The sequence below is a fragment of the Tinamus guttatus genome, unplaced genomic scaffold, assembly GCF_059628265.1.
Source record: "Tinamus guttatus ecotype Peru unplaced genomic scaffold, ASM5962826v1 Tinamus_guttatus_pri_ptg000866l, whole genome shotgun sequence".
Classification (NCBI taxonomy): Eukaryota; Metazoa; Chordata; class Aves; order Tinamiformes; family Tinamidae; genus Tinamus; species Tinamus guttatus.
Genome location: NW_028289400.1, coordinates 371,578 through 392,036, shown reverse-complemented (window position 1 = coordinate 392,036; position 20,459 = coordinate 371,578). Strand labels below are relative to the sequence as shown.

At 46.7% G+C, this 20,459-nt stretch overlaps 1 protein-coding gene across 1 annotated transcript in view; it reads left to right on the top strand.

Annotated features, from left to right (window-relative positions):
- Positions 1-20,459, top strand: part of ANTXR1 (ANTXR cell adhesion molecule 1) — a 67,955-nt gene that overhangs the window by 14,796 nt on the left and 32,700 nt on the right. The window contains exons 8-12 of the mRNA XM_088537817.1: positions 536-616; positions 4,301-4,361; positions 5,771-5,869; positions 11,124-11,193; positions 11,646-11,724. Of these exons, the coding sequence (XP_088393943.1) occupies positions 536-616; positions 4,301-4,361; positions 5,771-5,869; positions 11,124-11,193; positions 11,646-11,724 (390 nt within the window). The remainder of the gene's footprint in view (positions 1-535; positions 617-4,300; positions 4,362-5,770; positions 5,870-11,123; positions 11,194-11,645; positions 11,725-20,459) is intronic.

The following is a 20,459-nucleotide window of genomic DNA, read 5'->3' as shown; positions in this document are numbered from 1 at the left end:
TGGAACAAATGGGCCAACATCTGTCCTGACAGGAAAGCTGAATCAAGCTGAGATCTCTGGATGGGGAAAAAACTTCCTCTTTTCTATATGCAAAAATACTGAATCATTCAATTACCTGCCTGCTTTAAACAGTGGTTGCCTTGAGGTGCTTTCCTGCATTGGTGACCTGAAAAGTTAGAGCCTTGATGGCCCATCCACATCAGGAACCTTTACACTCCTGTAGGAAATTTTTTTAAAAAAAATAATAATAATTCGAGTGTGGACATGGGTGAAACCCTTGTTTTGTCTTGCCTTTAAACTGAAGGATCCTTTTCTGATTGCCAATATAGAGCTTTCTAAACTCAGCCAGGCTAAAGGTATCAAGTTTTCAATGCTTGGCAGACTATAATGCATTAGCAATCCACACTGACTACTTAAAGTATTTGTTTTTTTACTTGCAAGTGGATGAGTCTGAGGAGCTCTTAACTTGCTGCCTGCTGGCTGATTGATCTCATTCTTTGCATTTCTGCTTTATTTACTTTTGCTGCTCCGTCAGCTGGCCAGAATTGCCGACAGCAAAGATCATGTCTTCCCAGTGAACGATGGTTTTGAAGCTCTTCAGGGGATCATAGACTCCGTAAGTATTTTTAATCGTGCGTTCGCCTGCGTGCACAGTGGAGTTTGTGTTAGGGTGGACACTGGAAAGCCAAGTTTTCCTGCGTTCACAAGGATCTAGCGATTGCTCCTGAGGCACTCGAAGGTTTGGTGTCAAGAAATGAATTTTGTTTTGCTAATTTTGCTGCTTCAAGGTTGAGCCCATAAACGGGTCGCAATGGGGAGCTCTGAGTGTGTCTCTGGTTTCTTTTCCTGAAAGAAACCAATCGACCCAGAGTCCATTTTTCCATTTTTCTATGTGTCTCCCTCCTTAGCAGGAAGTACTTGTTCAAATGGACATTGCTGCAGTTAATAAAAAGGCTGTTACTCTCTCAAAAGAAGCAGAATACGGACTGGGTCAGCCGAGACGTGGCAGAACATCCCCTTTTTCCTGAAGAATTTGGGCACTGGTTGGTCTCTCCATCCATTTGCTCTCTGTGTCCTGTCTGTCCTCATGGATGTGCTTCCCTTCACCTAGCTAGGGCATCCTACAAAAGGATATAGGCACCATTTTAATATTCTGTGTAAAACGTGCCAAGCATTTTCTGGGAAATGGTGCGTTTCCAGCTTGCTTTCCGTACTTTTTTCCTTTGCTCAGTTGAATTACAGTGGTTACGGGATACGATTCCCTTTCCCATCACTGCAGAGGAGGACGGGAGATCCCTTTGGGAACATGTGTTATGTTCATTTTGCTATAGGCTTCTTAGCTGATAAAACACAGATGAATTTTACGACTTTCCACTTCAAACTAGGGGGGTTTCTTCACCCAGGGGGTTCAGGTTTCTGTGTTTACAGCAGTTGCACACTCTTCTGACCACGTAAACCAAGCAAAGCTCTTCCCTCCACACAGACTTGGTTTTCCCTTGCGCTCTTGCATGTAAGTGGAACATAATCTTTGGTTTTCCTGGCACTCTCCAAGCGTGGAGCTACTGCCTCCCTTCTCTTGGACAATCAGGTGTTGCTTGCCATTGCAGAAAGCAACAGAACAACTAAAACCACCGTTCTGCTTCCCAGCCTTGTATTCCCTGTATTTAATGAATTCCAGAAGCAGTTCTAACTTCCTTTCCAGTTATATGTAGAGAATGGGAAGCCCTTTGGCTCCAAGACCCTGGTTGAGAAGCTCTTTGGCTGGTGCCAGGTTTACCAGCTCCGAAAAGGAGCGTTTCACGGAGGTGCAATTGCCCAGCAAAGAGCTTGGATCTCTTGCTGGCAGCAGTGTTGTCTTGTGGAGTGATGAGCAGGAACAAGGTAGGCAAAAGGAATGGCAAGAGGATGTTAGTTACTTTCTGGAATACTGGATTGAAGGGAAAAAAGAGGATTCAGCAGGCAGCAAGGGAGGAGGATGTGAGGGCACTTCAGGAGCTTCACCTTGGTGCTCTCAATCTGTCTTCTGTTCTGTCTTCCTTCTACATCAGCCAAGAGAAAGCCAGAGCTCAAAGCATCTACCTGACCCTAAAGGAGGATTGGGAACCCCCAGTCCTGCCACGTAGTGTTTCTGTGCAGGGTTTCAATGGGGTGTGATCACACTTTCTGCTTCCTCCTCCTTGCCCCCAGTGCATCTTTAAAAATGACCTAATAAATGCATTCTTTAGCTCATGTAGACGTTATTGGCCAGGAAACACTTTGCAAAGTAAATTATTTTGTAATTGGCAACAGGCTTTGCTATTTGGTGGCTCAGCAGAGCCTGATATAATGAGTGCCCAGCCTCAGCCTGTAGGTCATTCACTCCAGTGCTGATGGGCAGCGAGCAGCCGTTAAATGTCTACATCCTGTTTGCTAACGAGAATTCCCTCATTCAATGAAAAATTAATAAGCAATGTCCAGCTGCTGTAATGAGGAGTCTGGCTCCGTGCTCCCATGGAGCAAATAAGCCTCGCTTTAGCATCAGAATTGATGAAATCTCCTGCCTTGAATAAACTGAAGTCCTTTTGAATGTGTTTTTGCAACACTAAGGGGGCATAAAGGAACTCCTTTGCTCTAGTTAGTGCTGCCTGATCTTCACTTAATGAAGTTAGGGTGCTTGGAGGCTTGCAATCTTTGATACTCCACATCCAAACAAATATTGCAACTGGCATTAAAAGAGCTGCGAGGGCCAGTGCTTTGTTATATTCATGTAAATAGAGTGGCTGGGGGACAGGGAGCTTTGCATCTGCCAACTGGGACCCCTGCTCTTCCACCCCCATCAGGGCTGGCTCCCAGCATGACTGTTTGCAAGGAAAGGCCTGAACAGAGCTTCTGAAATTCAACCTGTTAGTTTTGCATGGTTTTATTTTTTATTTTTTTTTCCAAGATTATTGTTGTGTTTTTCTTATTTTCCTTTTCCAACCACTTTGGCTCTTCTTCTTAACTTTGTTGCTGAAAGCCAATGAAGAAGAGAGGAGCAAACCGTATATGATATTCAAAAAATGGTTTGGGAATGCTAAAGATGACAGGAGCCAAATCTAAAAGGGAGATGGGCAGAAGTGAAAAGAATGTATTTTTAAATGAGATCTTTTCACAGTGGAAACTCAAACACAGCCGTCCCTCCTAGCTGTGCTCATGAGCCGCAGGGTGGGTGCGTTGATAGCTGCAGATATGTTGGAAGAATCCTGATTTCTTGCATATTCTTTTTCTGATTCTGCCTTTCAAGTTGTTCTGGTGCCTCTCAGCTCTCAACTGTTGCCTGTCCCTTTCTTTTTCTCTTGACAGTTACTGTGTAGCCTCCTTGTTCCTGCAAAGCTTCTCTTTTTCCTCCCTGCGGGACCGCCAGCGGCTCCGACGGTCCAGCTCCCTTCAGCTCTTGGGTATCCTTTCAGCTTCACCAAACCTGGGGAGCTCCAGCTCCAGTTAAAGAGCTTGGTGTTGGGCTTTTTATTTGGTTAGGCTTTGGTTGGGCTTTTTATTTGATTAGAGGTGATTGCTGCACCAGCACTTCTAGCAACTCTGTGTTCCCGAGGGAGAGCACCCTGGTTGCAGAGGATACAAGATGCCTCTTTTCCTAAAGAATCCATCGCGTTGCTTGCTGTGCTTTCCTTCCAGATGTTTCAATTTAAAGTTGGGAAAGTGATTTCTGTGCTGGATTTGAGTCATGATGCTTGGCTGACATTTACTTGCCTCTTGGAGCTGACCTAAATTTTGGTTACCTCGTCCCGGGGCCGCTCGATCCCCACGGCTCCGTCACTGCTGCTGCTCTCAGGGCCTTGCAGAAGCCGCTCGGTTTGGCCGTGCAGTTAAGAACTCGCCTTGGTCTTTGCAGCAGGAGAGGTTTTTGCTTGCAAATAACTCGAGCAACTCTAACAGTACAAGAGGAGACGGCGTGCAAACCTGCTGTGCTCCTCTCAACTTGCAAGCCCTTTGCCAAGTGTGAAGTATTGGTTTGAATTGCTGTCTACGTGTAAAAAGGCAGTGCCAGCCCTTATAAAGACACACTGCATTGTTTAAGCCTATTTCTATCTGATTCTGAATGCAAAGAACTCTAAGTAAAACAAAAACTGCCTGGGTTGAAATGACAATGAGATATTGAGGGTGCACTTGGACACGCTTGGCTGACAGTGAAAAGGGAAGGTGACCTAATTGTGACAGGCTCAATTTAGGTGTTAGGACGGGTAAGAAACCCCCTCAAGTTTCAAGATTTGTGCCTTTATAGAAACAGTTCTGAGATGTTTCATTCAAACTTCTTTTCTTCTAGATTTTGAAGAAGTCATGCATTGAAATTCTGGCTGCAGAACCTTCCAGCATATGTGCAGGGGGTAAGTGTAAATTGAGGTCCCTGTTGTTTACGCTGCCTGAAATGCTTCTACCTTTCTCCCCAATTCCCAGAGAGTGCAGAAGGAGCTGATTAACAGGGGTTGCATCTCTTCCTGCTTTTGTGGAATTCCACCAGCCATCAGAGACTTTTTAATCCTATAGTAGCTTTACTAAACCAATAGATAGGAAGATTTCCCTAGCAGATTTGAGACACCCGTGTAGCTGCCCAATAAGTACCAGGAGTCAGCCCTGTATTTTGTGTGTGACTACAATAGTTTGTCTATTGAAGGAGGAAAAACTGATTTGTTTTGTGCTGCTTGGAGGAGAGGACATGAGGGCTCCGTGTCACCCTGCTTTAATCCGAGCCCCTATTTGCACCGATCCTAGACAGGATGAGGCCCCTTCAGCACAGCCCATCTGCCTGGAATGTCAGTGTCCCTGTGCTCTGGTTTTGTACCAGTGCAGAAATGTGGGGCTTGTCCTGGATCTGTCCCTTTTGGTCCCAAACAGAGACAGGATCATCATGGTTAATCTGACATCACTGACAAAACTGTTCTTTAGTTCTACTTGAACTCTCAATCTCAAGCAGTTGAGACTTCTCTGATTTCTCTTACGGATTTATCAGCCCAAAGCAGAGCACTTTTCCCCCTGTTCTTCCCAAATGCCCTTGGACAACACACCATGGGCCTGCGAGGCCACGTCCCTGGCTAGATGTGATGGGATGCTCTGCAGCTTGGCTGTAAACGAGTGAGACCTGGAACAGAGCCCAGATTCCTGAGCAAATATACTCTCTCGACAAGTACAGTGTGCAAGTCTTTAAGGGAGATGAAAGAAGGTGACTGAAATGCAAGGGAAAAAACATTCTGAATTAGCAAAAATCAGGTTCAGTGTTGCTGCTGGATTTTTTTAGAGCTGCAATGGTGGTTTTGATGTGCTGAGTGCTCCAGCAGTGTCCTTGACCGTGGAACATTTTACATGTTTGATACGCGTTCACAGGAGAAGATGGGAGGAAGATCCATAGACATTGGCAGGGATTTTCTGTGAGTGCCTCCCTTTAGGCAGCGACAAGAGAGAGGGCAGGTGGTTTCTCTGCTCATAGCAAAGAGCCAGGGGAATTGCAGAGCGTGAGCCCTTATGCTTGTTTGCTGCCCAGACTTCCAGGGATTATGGCCCTGTTTCACCATCTGAAAGCCTAAAAATGCTACTTTTGGTGGTTGCTTAATGCTGATGGCTGCTGCAAGAGTGTAAAGCTTACCCAGTGCTAGATCCAAGGAGCTGGAATATACCTAGAAAGAGGATTACAGAGAGGGGTCTAAAAGACTTGAGGGTACGATCTCTTTTCTCAGACACAAGATGGTACATCCATCCAATAACGTATCCATCCAATAATCTTCTGTCTCCGTTGCTGCAGAGTCGTTCCAGGTGGTCGTGAGAGGGAACGGATTTCGCCATGCCCGTAACGTTGACCGAGTGCTCTGCAGTTTCAGAATCAACGACACGGTTACTCTCAGTAAGCTCTGTTGAGGTTTTTCTTCTGACTCCCTGTACTGGTAGGCAATCTAAAAGGCCTTGGCTGAGAAGCCTGAAGGCCAAAGGCAGTTTTTTCGGAAAGACTGGCTTCTATTTTCCCTCCTCCTGGTAATATAGATGGGTTGATGTTCTTATTGTACATTACTGTTCGTAAAGAGCAAAGTCCTTTCTTGAAGGCTTCAGGGGATGTCAGTTCACTGCATCCTGGACACCTAAAGGGACTTGGGCCTATGACTTGCATTAACAAATCTCACCCAGAGAGCTAAGAACAAAATGCATTTTTAGTAGTATTGCAGCTCTAGGCTGCAACCTAAAGAGCATCCTTCCAGGCACTGAGTGAGCCAGATGGAGCAGGAGGAAAAGTTAGAGCCACGTCGTCTCAGTGAGTTGCAGTAAACTGGGACAGCATCTCGAAAGCTACAATTCAAGCAAGCAAGAAAGTGGTATCAATAGCAGAGCTGCTGGCATTCTAAACTTCAAATTCAAGAGTTGCTTTTATGGCAGTGAAATAAATAGTGCTCTGGCTGGCAGTTAACAGAGGTACAGAAGGAAAATGTATCTGCTCCCAGTGTGTGCGTCTCCGGAGCCTTATTTGCTGCCTCATGTTTTTCTGGTGGGAGGAGGCTGCTTTCCTGTCACTAGCTGTGCGAGTTACACAAGGCTTCATGAGAGCTGTCATCTGCACTGCTGGTCCTTCCCAGCTGGGCTTCCTCGCAGCTGGCTGCCTCTGGAGCAAGACATTCCTGGAAACATCCACAAAGGCTGCACACAGCTAAGCACTATCATCCCTCAGGTTTCCACTGTTCAGCGTGTCCTGCCCATGGAGACAGAAAACATCCAGTGTTGCCAATGGGAGGATCCGTCTGTGAGGGTTACCTCACTCCCAAGCACCGTGACCTGGTGTCGGATGGGGTGGAGGGAAGGCTCCTTCCTCCCTTTTTGCATGGTCTAGCAGAGTTGTTTCTGGTGCCTGCCTTCAAAACCGCATAGCAGCTCTCCACAAAAGTCCAATTCTACTCTCAGCACAGTCTGTGAGGCTTTTGGGTTGGAGTTGTCTTCCTTTATCCACAAAAAGCTGATGGCAAATGAGGACAAAACCAAAAACGTATTTTTCTGCTTCTGACCTGATGCACTGATTGATGTCAGTGTCCTGAATTGATGTGCAGGTGAAAGGAGCTCCTGCTCCTTGGCACTACACCAGGACTTATCAGTCCATTTTGCACTGTCCTTGTCTCTGATGCAGGACAGGGAAGCAGGAAGCCACAAATTCCATGGAATTTCCATCCCTTTACTGGTAGAAGGAACTCAACAGTTGCTCATTAACTCTTAACAAAGTCTCTTCTGGTGTAAACTGGCACAGATCCACAAAAAATCTATCCCAGTGTCTTGTTTTACTGGAGCCTGCAGCTCCAGCCTGTGTTCTCAGCACCTTCGTGGCTCTTAGTTGTGAACAACTTAGTGTAAGAGTTAACTCGGGGAGTTATGGAAACCTTATGGAGCCTGGATAGCTTCGCTGTTTTGTTTGTTTGAAATCTCTCAGCCCCTGATTGTATCAGGGAGGGAGGCATTTTTAAAGATAACATTTAGCCAACTGTTCCTGAAACCTTAAATTATCCCAGATGAGGTGTAGACCAGCACAGCTAGGATTTGCTGAGGTTAAGGGCATGAGCTAATAGGTTTTATTGGGTTTATTGGCAGCGAAAAGTGGCAGGTGAAGAGTATCTGCTCATAATGCTCATAGCTACGGGATGAAGGAAAAAAGGAAGAGGAACATCTGTAGAAACCATGAGGAATATTTGGCTAGGCAGGGCTGTAATCAGCTGCATGTTGAATAGCAGGGCTGCTTCTGCCAACAGCTGCACCTCAGAGAATTGTTTGAGGCTACACAGAGTTAAGACTAATCATCTAATTACGTAGTTACTTCAGGCTGCTTTATGGGGCTGAAATACCTGTATCTGGCCAGGCTGTGCAGGATCCAACCAAGATAGCTCCAGGCACAGAGGTGAGCTCTGTCCAGGGCAATTTAAAAGCACACAGGGAGGTGACAGATCAAGGGGACACCGTGAACATCGGGGCCAGATTGGACCTTTGCTTTCCAGTGACGCTCTGGCCCACCACAGAGGTGCAATGACAGGGCCATGTGCTTACCAAGCTCACTCCTATGTATGCTGTGAGGGGAAAGATGGTCTCACAGGCCAGTGTCACTGTTGTATAACAAGCATGACCTTAAAACAACTCCGTGAGGTTGGGTTGGAGCTGTTGCAGCGCTGATCTAGATATCCCCATTAAAACTTGTGCTTGGAGTGACCCTGTTGCCTGTCCTGGGCTGCTAGCTGGGAGCATGAGCAAATCAACATAGGCCTGGCCAAGATTTGTTAGTTTTCTTCAAGCACATGTGCTTGTTCAACACCCACCCATCAGCACAGCAGATAACCCACCAAAGAACACGCTTCCCTGCAGACTCCCCTTCCATCTACAGTCATCACGAGTGTCAAATCAGGGGTTTGTGCTTCTCTCTGCTCCTCTACCCCAAATCGTTCCCTCAGCCTGCCCTGGGTGACTTTAGCATTCAAAACACATGCATCCCTCTAGGAGTAGAGCAATTATAGCACCATCTCAAGTATGGTTTTCATTACAGCATTAACAAAACGTTCGTTTCTTATTTACGGGGCCCATTTGTCGGCAATTTCTCTAGCTCAGAGTGTTCCAGTATCTCTGCTCTACATTCCTAGCTCCCCACAAAATGGTTTTGAAGTTTTTTTGTGTTTACTTGGAGAGATGTCGCAAGGCATGGCATTAAGGGGAAGAGTCAAGCGGGGTAAGCAGGCACTGCGCATTGGTAGGTGGTGTGAAGAGCTTTGCTGAGGTCTTTGCGACTCACATCTTAGAGGAGATGATGAAGGAACAACAGAAATGCTAGAACCCATGGAGCCTCAGCTCTAACCTGCACATCTCTGAGAAAACATTCATGTTTTCTTAAAATCTTTGTGTAAGCTCTTTGCCGCCCCGCATCTTGGAGTTTCTTGGGCTTAACTTGTTAACCCAGGAAAAACCCGTTAACTTCAGCTGGTTCATATGGCCTAATGGAAGTATGCTATCTTTCTTGGTCATCTTGTTTGTTTTTTGTTCCTCTGGTCTGTCAAAATTTGCCTTTCTGTGTTAGAAACAACGTGCATATGCTTGGGGGTTTATTAATATTATGTTTGGATAGCCCTTCACGTCCTGGCTTGCCAAAAGGTTACACCCTGTTAATGGCCAAAGGAACCACTCGCCAGGGCTCAGATTAACAGCTCTTTTTCAGACTGCAGATGACACAGACTCGTGGCAATGATGGACAGTGAGTTGCAGGAAGATCAGCAGTAGGAGGTACCTTGTGAAGAGGGTGTCTCCAGAAAGGACTGACCTATCTTTGAACCATGGTGAAACTGTTTACTCTGCACCCTCTAAACTGGTTATACCTTAGCACCAACCAGGCTCAGAGCTGCCTGTGTCCTGTAGCTTGGTGGTGTTTTAAAACTGTTAAATTCTGTGAGAATCCCATTTTCCTTGGCGGAGGAATGGGTGAGGAGCAAGAGGTGAGGAGCAAGGTGTGCCCGGCTGTGTGGACATTCCCAAAGGAGACAGCGAAGATGAGGAAGGGACTGGAGCATCTCTCCTGTGGGGAAAGGCTGAGCAGGCAGGACCTGTTTAGCCTGGAGAAGAGAAGATTGAGAGGGGACCTGATCAACACGTTCAAGTACCTGAGGGGAGGATGAGGCCAAACTCTGCTCCATGGTGGCCAGTGACAGGACAAGGGGTAACAGGAACAAGTCGAAACACAGGAAGTTCTAATGGCTCCGTGTGAGGAAGAACTTCTTCACTGAGGGGGACAGAGCCCTGGCACGGGCTGTGTGGAGGCCATGGAGGCTCCTTCTCTGGAGATCTCCAACCCGCATGGATGGACCCTGGGCAGCCCTGGAGGAGGAGGGAAAGGGCATCTCTCTGTGGGACCGCGCAGGCCGCCAGCAGCGGAGCCGGGAGGAGAATCCCCTTCCCGCGGCCATGTTCCCTCCACCGCCACCATGGGCCGATCCAAGTCCAAACCACAGCACCAGGCCCGGCACGAGCTCTGGAGCTCGGCCGCGCTCCCCTCTCCACACAGGGATGCAGTTGGGTTTTCCCAGGATCCAACAAACAAGGCAGTGTCCTGCAGCCCCAAACTCAGAAGTGTTTCGTTTCGTTCAATTTCCCAACGTCGGTTTTCCAGGAAGGAGTCAGATGGCCGGAGTTACGCAAACCAAATGGATCCTCTTTTGTTTAGAGCGAAGAAAAATGGTCACTCATTTTTGTGGTGAAACGCAAACATGCTCCCAAGAAAATAACCTCTGCCTGTAGTCACCCCGTAGGACTCTGTGACTGATGGATTTTTTTAGAGGTATAGATTTAATGCAGGCTGGGGGCGGGAAGGGAGCGAAACAGAAACAAAAAGCTAATGGAATAATCCATGTAGAAGCCTTGCAAAATTAAACCAGCTTTTAGTCCATGGGACATTCTTTGGCCTTGGCTTGTAGTGTTAGTGGAGGAAAGCACGGCAAGGAAGTCTTCATTTCTGTGTTGTTTGTGCACTAAGAAACGGGGTTTAATTATGTCAGGAGTAAGAATAGGTCCAGGTTTAGCAGCCTGGAGAGGAGAAAGGGCACAAATCTCTCGGGGAAACGGCCACGAAAGCTGTCAAACGAAATGGAGGGTGTAGCTGGAAAGCTGTAGGAAATTGATAACGTTCGGGAAAGCTCTCGTTTCAGATCAATGTCCTCATCTCCACGGAAGGCCCTGGGGATGGCTGCGAGCACAGCTGGCGGGCAGCTTTCCAGCAGTGATGTGCCTCTGGAAAAATGCTGATTCAGCAGCACCAAGCCAAGCTGTGGGAATGTGCGGTTTCCAGCCAAGGAGGGGGAAAAAGGAAGGCAGCCTGTCTGCCTGGTGTGCTGCCAGCCTGCAGGAGCTCTGGGAAGGGAAGCTCCTTGGGATCGCGTTCCTCCAGGGAGCAGCAACCAGCACAAAACGCTGTTCTGGCTCTTGGGGAGAGGACTGCAATCCAAAGCAATCTCCAATTGATAGTCTTTTCCCTCCACTTTACAGAATCATGGGGTAATTTGGGTTAGGAGGAGTAATTTACGTTCAAATGAGTCTGCATCTTCAAGACCTGTATTACTGTTTTGATGATAAATTGCAAGACCTTTTCTTTCTTTTTCTAGATGAGAAGCCTTTTGTTGTGGAAGATACTTATTTACTCTGCCCAGCACCTGTGTTACGGGAAGTTGGCATGTATGTGTTCTCCTCCCTATGTGTTCAAATACTTTTCCTATGGGGAATGAGAGTCTGTCTCTATTGCACTCTATTCTTATGTGCATCTAATTCTGATCTTCTCCTTCAAACGGATGCGTTTCTAGACCACAAATTTCACACGGGGAAAGGAGGAGATCAGAGACAACCTAAATCACACCTGGCAGAGGGAAATAGGAGAGAGATGTGAATACACATATTATGGCTGTGCTCATTTGGGGTTGAGGGAAGGAAAACTGAAATAAAGCTATGTGTGCTGGCAAGCTTCAGCTGTGCAGGTGACGTGGTTAAATGGGTAGTTGTGTGTTAGGGCAATGGAGGGGATGAATTAGCCTGTTCCAAGCCCCCAGAGGCCAGGTTCTAGAGCTCGGGTATTCCCTACGGGATTGCACACTGGTTGGCCTGGCTCACTTCTTCCTTTTTAACGTTTTCAGGGAGGCTGCTCTTCAGGTCAGCATGAACGACGGGCTGAGCTTCATCTCGAGCTCCGTCATCATCTCCAGCACGCACTGCGTAAGTTGGGACTTGTGTTCTCAGATGGATTTGTGTTCTCAGCGTGGTGCTTAACTGCAGGTGTGTTATACCAGTGATTTTAAGCCTGGTGTGCAAAGGCCCTGCCACCCTGTTCTAAAGGTGGGCTCGTGTGCATGGTAATCTAGCATTTTCTGTATTACATGCACTATAATAGAGCAAAGCACCTGGGTCTTGAGCAGACAGTGCAGATTCTCCATGTGCTACGGGGTGCAGAGCCCAGAACAGGGCTACTCTGGAGCTGCCTCTGCTTCCTTGTCCACTACACAGGGAGTAAGAAGCAGATCCGTTGGCTTCAGTAGCTCAACCTGTTTCCTGCCCTGCAATGGTGGTGCCAATGATGCACACGGCAGAAGTGATCACACCCTTTGTGTGGAAACCAATGTAGTTGCCAAAAAACTTGGAGAGTTTCTCTACTAAAGTACTTGGCTTAAGCCCAAGCCTTTATTGCCTGCAATGCCTGGACCCCTGTATTCGTAATACTGTTTTATGAGTAACGTGGAACCAAGGAAAGGACAATGAAATCAGTTCACAGCGTTGCAGAAAATGCTCCTGTGAAATCACAGCTATAGGCTGGAAACGACTTGTGCTAAGGAAGATGCTGAAAGAAGTTGAGCTTAGAATGATTCTTCTGAGAATCATGATGTATCCAGCTTTATACCTCTCCAGTCACACTTATTCCAGTACAAGGAATGGCTCCACTCTGCTTTCGTTCTCTCCCAGACTGACTTAAACTCTGTGAACACAGATTTTGTGGAAAACTAGGAAACTTTTGCCAGGGAAAGAGTTGAAAATCTGCCCGTGCCAGCTTCTGTGCTTCCTCCCCAGCAAAGGCACGTTGTGGTTCCATACGGAGTAAGCAAAAGGCACTTGTGTAACATCCCTTTGTGGGCTGTACAGGGCTAGGCAGAAAAAAAATCTTTTGTGTCACTTCATCTTTTCACTTCAACAAAGCCAGGATTGTGTGTGGCCACGGAATTCAGGGTTTACACGGAGGGTTGTTTTCCAGAGCTTACAAAGACATCTGTATGCCTTGCAAGAAGGGGCTTATTTTATGAAGATTTAGCTTTTTGGTTCAAGCTCCCTTTTCTTTCAGGGTCAACATGTGCTTGTGTGTGTCGGCAAATGATGAGGATATTTTCCTGTATTTGGCTTGTATGAGGCAAGACCTGGAAAGACTTTGCAGAGAAAAATTTAAGCTTCCATCATGATACCCATTCTTCTGGGGACGGAGTTGCTATTTCCAAGTTATAGGAGATGAAATATTTATTCCTCTTCTTTTTTAAATACTTATAATGAAAATTTCAGGAATCCCTACACTTCCCAGCAGTGCCTGCTCCTTTCTGATGCCTCCAGACAGGGAAGCTGGGAGCTGGCTTTTCAGTATGCCAAAGCAGCCAGGATTCAAATCCAGTTCCTACATCCAAACCTGGAGGCAGTGACATTTAGTGGCTGCTTTGAACATTATATAGCAAAATTTGCTCATTTAGAAAGCTGCTTTTGGCTAAACAGACCCTTTGTCTTTTTTTTTTAGTGGTGTTTATAAGTTCTCTTAAAGATAAAATTGTTTACCAAGACTCTTATCACCTCTTTATTTCATACTGCAGTTCTTTCTATCCCAAAAACACACAAATACTGTTTAATTGACTTCTAACCTGAAAGTTCTGCATGTTTCTTTGAAGAACAGGAGTCAAAACTGGGGGGCAGAAAGATATAAAGTGGTGTGAGAGTAACAAGTAGGGAAAAAAACATTAAGACTTTATTCCCTCTCTGCAAACGAACCAGCAGTAGTTTGATTTTCCGCTCTCTGCTGTATTTCTATATTATGACAACCCATTTTCCTAGCTCGGGGAAATGAGATGAATAACTGTTTTCAATTAAGAGTTCAGGTGAAGCAAAGAAAGCTGTATTTCCAGCCAGAAAATACCAAATTAGTCAGAAAAGCACTCTGAGGTTATAATGTAGGTATCTGAAGATCAGGACTGATCAAATGGAGACATCTAACAACCCAACTAACACAGTTTTTCACCCTGCTTATCATGAATTTCCGTGTAGGTTTCCATGACCAGAAAGGGAGGCAGGTTGCTCATGGGTTTCTGGAGGAAAACCATTTTATATTAGCGTCGGTTCTGACTTTGTGTGTAGTATTTGAAGACTTCTGTGACAGAGACACCTAAGTACCAGTTTTATTAAGCAGTGCAAACCCTAAAAGAAAAGCCCCAACTCCTGTGCTCCTCAGCAGCGGGAAGAGGATGGGATGGGAGGAAGAGCGCTCAGTTCTCTTATATTTTTCTAACACCCAGCACCAGCTGCTGCAAACGGGACGCTGGGCCCTTCTGCCTTGCTCAGTGCAGTCACTTTTGTGACTGAGGCTTTCCTTTCCTTTCCTTTTTCCTGAGGCTGCCAGGGAAAAGTGCTCTTGCCCTGATGCATGCACTGAATGTCTGGTGAAAACATCCCTCTGCATTTGTCCCCTCTGGGTGATGCCAGAGATTTGTGGCACTCGGTGCCACGGTGCACGTCCCTCTGCAGCACAACTGCCTCCCCCGGGAACAGGCAGCCTCTGCTTGAGCCCCTTCATCCCTTCCTTGCAGTTTTTCCACTTGAGGTGTAGAATCTGTTACAGCTTTTCAGAGAGGAGGGAAGCTGGGAATGGAGGTGGGAGTGAGGACTGAGCTCATCTCCTCCCTGCTCTGCGGGCAGAGGCTTGAACGCGTCCCACCTCCAGGTGTTCGGTGACACTTTGTCCAAGCTGTCAGCTCCAAATCCAGCCCTTGCTTTTTGGTGCTTTATTTTTTTACAAGGAGTCACATACAGAGCTCAAACAACCTCACAGCTTTTCCCCATGGTTTCAGATTTGGACGTGCAAAAGGGCCGGGGGAAGCCGCTCACCTGCCCATGTGTTTCCATTGGGCTCTGCCGGGGGCTTCTCGGCTTCCCCAGTTTTGTTTTCTGAAATTGAGCAAACTTTGCAGCTCAGAAAACAGAAGGTACCTCTTAAACTACACTGCAGGGGCTCCTGTGCTGCCGTTTGCTCGGCTGCTTTTGCCTTCCAAAATTAATGTATAGACTTCACTGTACATCTCTTTGTAGGCCAATTTCCTCGTGATTCAAGAAGCTGCTGTTTCAGGTTCCCAGAATAAAATGGCCAGAATTGCTCAAATCCCATTTTAAAAGCAAGTCCCCAGGCTTTCCTGGTACTGCAATGCAACTCTCTGACAAAAAAGGAATTGATTTTTCTTATAATAAGGGAAAACAAAAGATGTGTGAGAGTTCTTGTTGCTGAGGAACTTCCAGCATTTCTAATTTAAGGTACCTTTGTAGGAAGATTTACAGTCATGTAAATGTGATCTCAGCTGGATGGGGTGTACGGGCTCCATTTAAGAGAATCAAAGCTCTTCTGAGTAAGTCCAGTTATTTTCAAGCCTGAGGTCTGAAGCAGTCCCTAGCAGGCCTTTGGTTTGGCATTTTATTTTGTTTTTCTTTCTCAGAATTCGGCCACAGAGCGGATTTTCAGTCGGAGTTTCCAGAGACAAGGAAGTTGATAACTTGTATGAGGCTCTCTTAAATCCTTAGCGATAAGCATCAGTGCAGATGATGCATTCCATCCGGGAATTCCCTAGGACCGCTCCCTTCTCCAAGCACCATCCTGAATACAAAGCCCAGAAGGAAATGGGGGGATTATACCAAGATTCCCTTAAAGCAGAAGGAGAGAGTACAGAATTCCTTCTACTTTAAGGCAATCTTGGTGCTAGGGAATTCCAGGATGGAATGCATCATCTGCACTGATGCTTATCGCTAGGGATTTAAGAGGAGCCGAGTACACGCACGCCCAGGTGAGGGCTGGTGGGTGACCTTGGGCTCTAATACTTGCAAGCTTTGGTTGTGAAAAAGCAATCCAATTTTCCCCAGATTTGGGCCTCTTGGGGCTCTTTGTAACCCAAAGCGACAGAACCAGCTTAGCTGAGATTTGCTTTGTTTTGGTGACTGCCCCTGCTCCCTTCTCCCGCTCCCACAGGAGTTTCTTGGGAGTTTTGCTTTGCCTGGGGTTTGTTACCAGCCCATTTGATTAAATTATGATTAAATTAAAATTACTGGGATGGGTAGGTGACCTCTGCTGCTGCCAGCAGATGCTGAATGACATCCCTGAAGCCTGGAAAGGCCACGTGCCACAATAGGTCATTCCCTCCAAGGAAAAGTATTCCAAAGGATGTGGCATTGCCCCGGTGCAGGGAGAAACTGGGTTTGTTTCCCTTTGGTTTTGGACCAGGCCATTTTTTGGAGTCTCCAGAGAGGACAGTGTTACCATTGCAATGGGTGGTTGGAAGTGTTAAAATGCTGCTGCTGTCAGGAGAGCCCTGCCAGCTTCCCAAGCCCTGCAAGGGGGTCTCTCCCCCACGGTGGGCTGGAATTCCATTTAGCTGGAATGCAGCTAAACGAAATATCTTCATTTCTGCTGCCAAGGAATAGCCAGTGGCAAAAGAAAATTTAAAGTAATCGCTGCAAGGGCTTCAGGAGCAACTCGATGTGCTTAGCTCCCACTTTACAATAAATGTATTTTCATAGCCTGGGAAGAACCGAATTCTTGTTGCCACGAGCTGTTTCCCCACTCTTAACTTTGGAGATGGAGTTTATGCAGGTGCTGCCCTGTGTTAGGCCTCAGCGATGTGAACACAGTAGCTTTTGTTTCCATTTGCACTTATCAATGCCTGGAGAGCAGATGTTGCCCTGGTTTTCACATTGCTGGAGGAAGAACCAGCAGGTATCGGCTGGCGGAGTCAGGAAACCCTTTCAAAAGGGATTTACTCCTTTTCCCAGGTTAGGAGTTTGCAGAAGAGCTAAAGAGGGAGAAAGGGAGAACCCATTTAGATGTTATTTTTATGAATGGCTGTGCTGCAGATGAGCACAGAGCGGGTTGCACACCAAGTGTCACCAGGAAAGTGAATGTACAGTGGAAGAAAATTAACTTAGGCAATACATCCAGGCAGGAAGTCACTCCTATTCGACTGACTGCCAAGTTCTTTGGAGCATCTCGGAGAGAAGCCAGGCTGGGAATTAAAATAAGTCTTTGTTCATTTTCTGAACTCTCCCAGAAGGGGAGAAGCCGCTTCTGACCTCCGGCACCGGCAGCTCCGGGCTCCGAACTGGCTGGGAGGTGAAAACTGCAGGAGCAGGTGGGATGGAGAGCTCCATGGGCAGCTCCATGGGCAGCTCCAGGGCTGGGATTCGAGGGGCCCGCGGCTCCCGCCGGGAAGCACCCGGCACCTCTTTGTGCGCAGGGAACACCAGGGAGATATCCCATGTGCATGGGAGAACTCCAGGTCTCCTAACCCAGCCTGGGCCAAAAGGAGGTGGACACCGGAACGCTCCCAGTTAGGTGCTGACCAGTGGATGGGTTTGATCTTAAAATGTGGAGGAAAACAAAACTGAGAAAACACTCGAGTTTTGGAGTAGAAAACTAATGACTCCGCTGAAGGTCTGTTTTTATTTAAAGGGAATGTATTTCATGGCTAAAACTGCTTTTTTCAATAGTTCTGGGTTGAGGCTCTGCTGGTTATCGGTGTCCCTAAGTCTGCAGGCAATTAAAGCTCCTTCGTTATTGTATCAATAGAGCCTTTATGAAACTGCAGAGGAAATTTAAGGAGCACTTTCCTAGGCCCTTGACCTGTGTATGAGCTGAGGTATTGCTCCGTGGGAACTCCAGGGCATGTCATTTCAGGTTGGATTCCAACATAAACCGCTCTTAATTACCTTATGCTGCAAATATAATAGGCGGTAAACATTTCTGCTGATACAGGTCACCCAAAGAGCGAAACAATTTTAACCAGCACCGTTACCTAGGCTATTTTATAATACCCTCAAGTGCAGTAGGCGTATTACAAACAGCATGTTTAGTTTGAACCGAGTTTCAGAAGGAATATTGCTCCAAACACTCTTTTTCCTGGTTTATGGGCTTCTCTTAACCTTGTCTGGCTTGGAGCCAGCTTTCCTGGGGCTCTTTGCTTGGCAATGAGCTCGAGGGGTGCAAGACTTTCCAACAGGGCTGCTTAAATGCTGCAAATCCATGGGACCTGCACGGAGACAGGACATTCCAGCGCAGGAGCAGGCTGGTTTTCTCCCTTTCCTGCCTCACCAAAGAGTAACCTCAAATCAAACCATAAATGGTGTTGCTGCCGGGACAAAGTAATTCCGTGGCATTTTGTTGTCTGCTCTTATTCCAGTTGCTGCTCACCCCCCGGATGGATTTAACATACTTTTGTCCAGGGCTGCCTTCAGGCACTAATGTAAACCAAGTAACTCCTTAGCTTTTACCTCAAAGATTGTTATTTATCTAGAGCGCCTGGGGATAAGGGGCTGCTTTTTCAGAATAGTTTTCATATCATTTATTCATATTATATTTCAGAACGGTTCAGAATACTTTTCCTCAGTGCTGCCTCCCAAAACAGGAACATCTACAGCCAGATATGCAGTTGAGGAGCATTCAAACTGCTTCAGGGCAAGTGCGTGCGCAGGCTGGACCCAGAAGGAGGGCTGAGACCTCTGCCTGCAGCGGTAGGATGTGATGATCCTCGGATCGTGATCCTGGATCATGATCCGGGATCCTCGTGTGTAGTCAGGAAGCCAGAGCTGAAGGCCTGAGCTCTGCTGCTTTCATCCCTGCTTGCTGCAAGGCTGCTAAAGCTTGGCCAAGAGCAGGTAACAGCAGGGACAGAATGGAGCCTTTCGGAAGCCTCTCGACTTGCTGGCACTTCTCTTTAGCTGGAAATGTGTGATTTTTTCTTCTGGAAAGAAGCAAAAAGCAGCCCACTCTCATAAGCGCAAACACATCAGCAATAGGGGAGCAGGGATGTTTGCTCTGCCCCAAGAGGCCCCGTTGCAGGAGCAGCCTGATAAGCCCCTGCTTCCCGCTGCTGCTTTGTGGTTAGTTAGGCCAGGTTATTTCTGTTATATTAAAAAAACAATCCTATGGGTGTGATAAAACAAGCGCTAGGCTCCGGTTTCCGTTCTGGGATGAGAGCATCCCCAAGAGAGCCGGGCAGAAACGGAGAGCGTCTCCCTTGGGAAAAGGCATCTCCCTCTGCCCTCCTCACTAAAGGGCATTAAACCACAGCTGTATTGCTGCTTTCTCAGGAGCAAGGAGATCTTCTTCCTCTTGGATGATCCCTCAAAACTGCCAGCAAGATTTCTGCCACCCTCCTGGAAAGCACTTCATTTTTTTCCTGCTCATGTCCCTGAAGGTTTTCAGCATGCGTGCAGCTCTAGCCTGGCATTCTGTCCTGGAAAATCCTTTTAGAGAGACTGTGCTTTTCAATATATCGTGTGCCAGCCTGGGATGGAGATGTGCAGCTTCTCCCTTCCTTAGAATATAATGATATTTTTCTCCTTTGTGACCCAGGACTCGGGAGTGACAAGTGGCATTTGAGTCACTCCTGCAGCAGCAGCAGGATCGTCTCGAGCTCTGTCCCCGCTGCTCGGATGTTTCCGTGCTCCCAGGAATGTGGGCAGTTTTCCAGGCTGTCCCGGGGTGACGCAGCCAGGCCGGGTGACGGCCTCGGATGCTCCGCTGCGGCCGGAGAGGCTCCATAGGCAGCCAATGGTCCCCGGAGCAGTCGGCTCCTCTCTGGGATCACCCTTGAGTTTTCCAGAGTGCCTTGTGCTGATTCCCTGAACATGGTTGGGTTTCTTACATGCCCCAGCAGCTACTCAACCACACAGCAAAACTCCTGCAAAACGAAGGGTCGGAATTGAAGCTTCCTTTAGGGAAAAATAACCATGAAAACTTAACCAGTTGCATGTAAAAATTCTCCTTTCTGTCTTTAGAACAAAAGTTGTGTTTGGTCAGAGTCGCCAGCCTTTATTCAGCAACTGTGTCAAGCCCAGATCATTGAAATATTCCGTGGCTCAGTGTTTCCGTGGACATTGGTGCTATCTTCCAAATTTTGATTTAAAAAAAAAAAAAATCAAAACAGACACTTCAAAAGTCTTCAGTGCTCCTTTCATAACCACCTATAAGACCGGGAGAAAGATTTCAAAATGTCAGTGGAAATTCTGCTAAGTGCTTCAGCAGGCTTATTTGCCTTGTTTGTTATTCATCTCAGATAAAACGGCTGTTTCCAGCCATGCTAAGTTTGAGCCTTGTAAAACCATGGATATTGTGCTGAATGATAGCTAAAATACAGCAGGTAACAGTGAAATAAAGATAAAAACAGAATCCGGGTCACTTTATATGATTTTTAATAAAATTCCTCAAAGCCCAGCTCACAGGCAAGGACACCACAAAGGTGTTGAACTAGGTAAAGGGCATTTTATTTTTTCTGCTTAAATTGAGTATTCATAATGAATAAAATACATCTGTGACATAAGGGCACATATGCAGACAGGAATTAGGTGTGAAAATATTTATTCCTCTTCATTTTTCTGATTTCCTGGAGGTTCAGAAGGTCAGGACTGCACTCGAAGCAGTGCGGGCAGCGAGGGGATGCAGTGATATAAGCTTCGATATATAGTGATATAAGCTAAGATATAACAGTTCCCTAATAGGCCCTTGTGATCTTGGCATTTCAGTAGTTTTTCTTAATGTCTGACTCTTGCAGCAAGGACAGCTCAAATGGGACCTGAATCCTGGGCAGATAAATCTCCTTCCTGAAGTTTTCCGGTTGGAATAAGCTTTAGTTCTGACATTACTTTCAGGCTTAGGTGAAAAGTGGAAATAACTG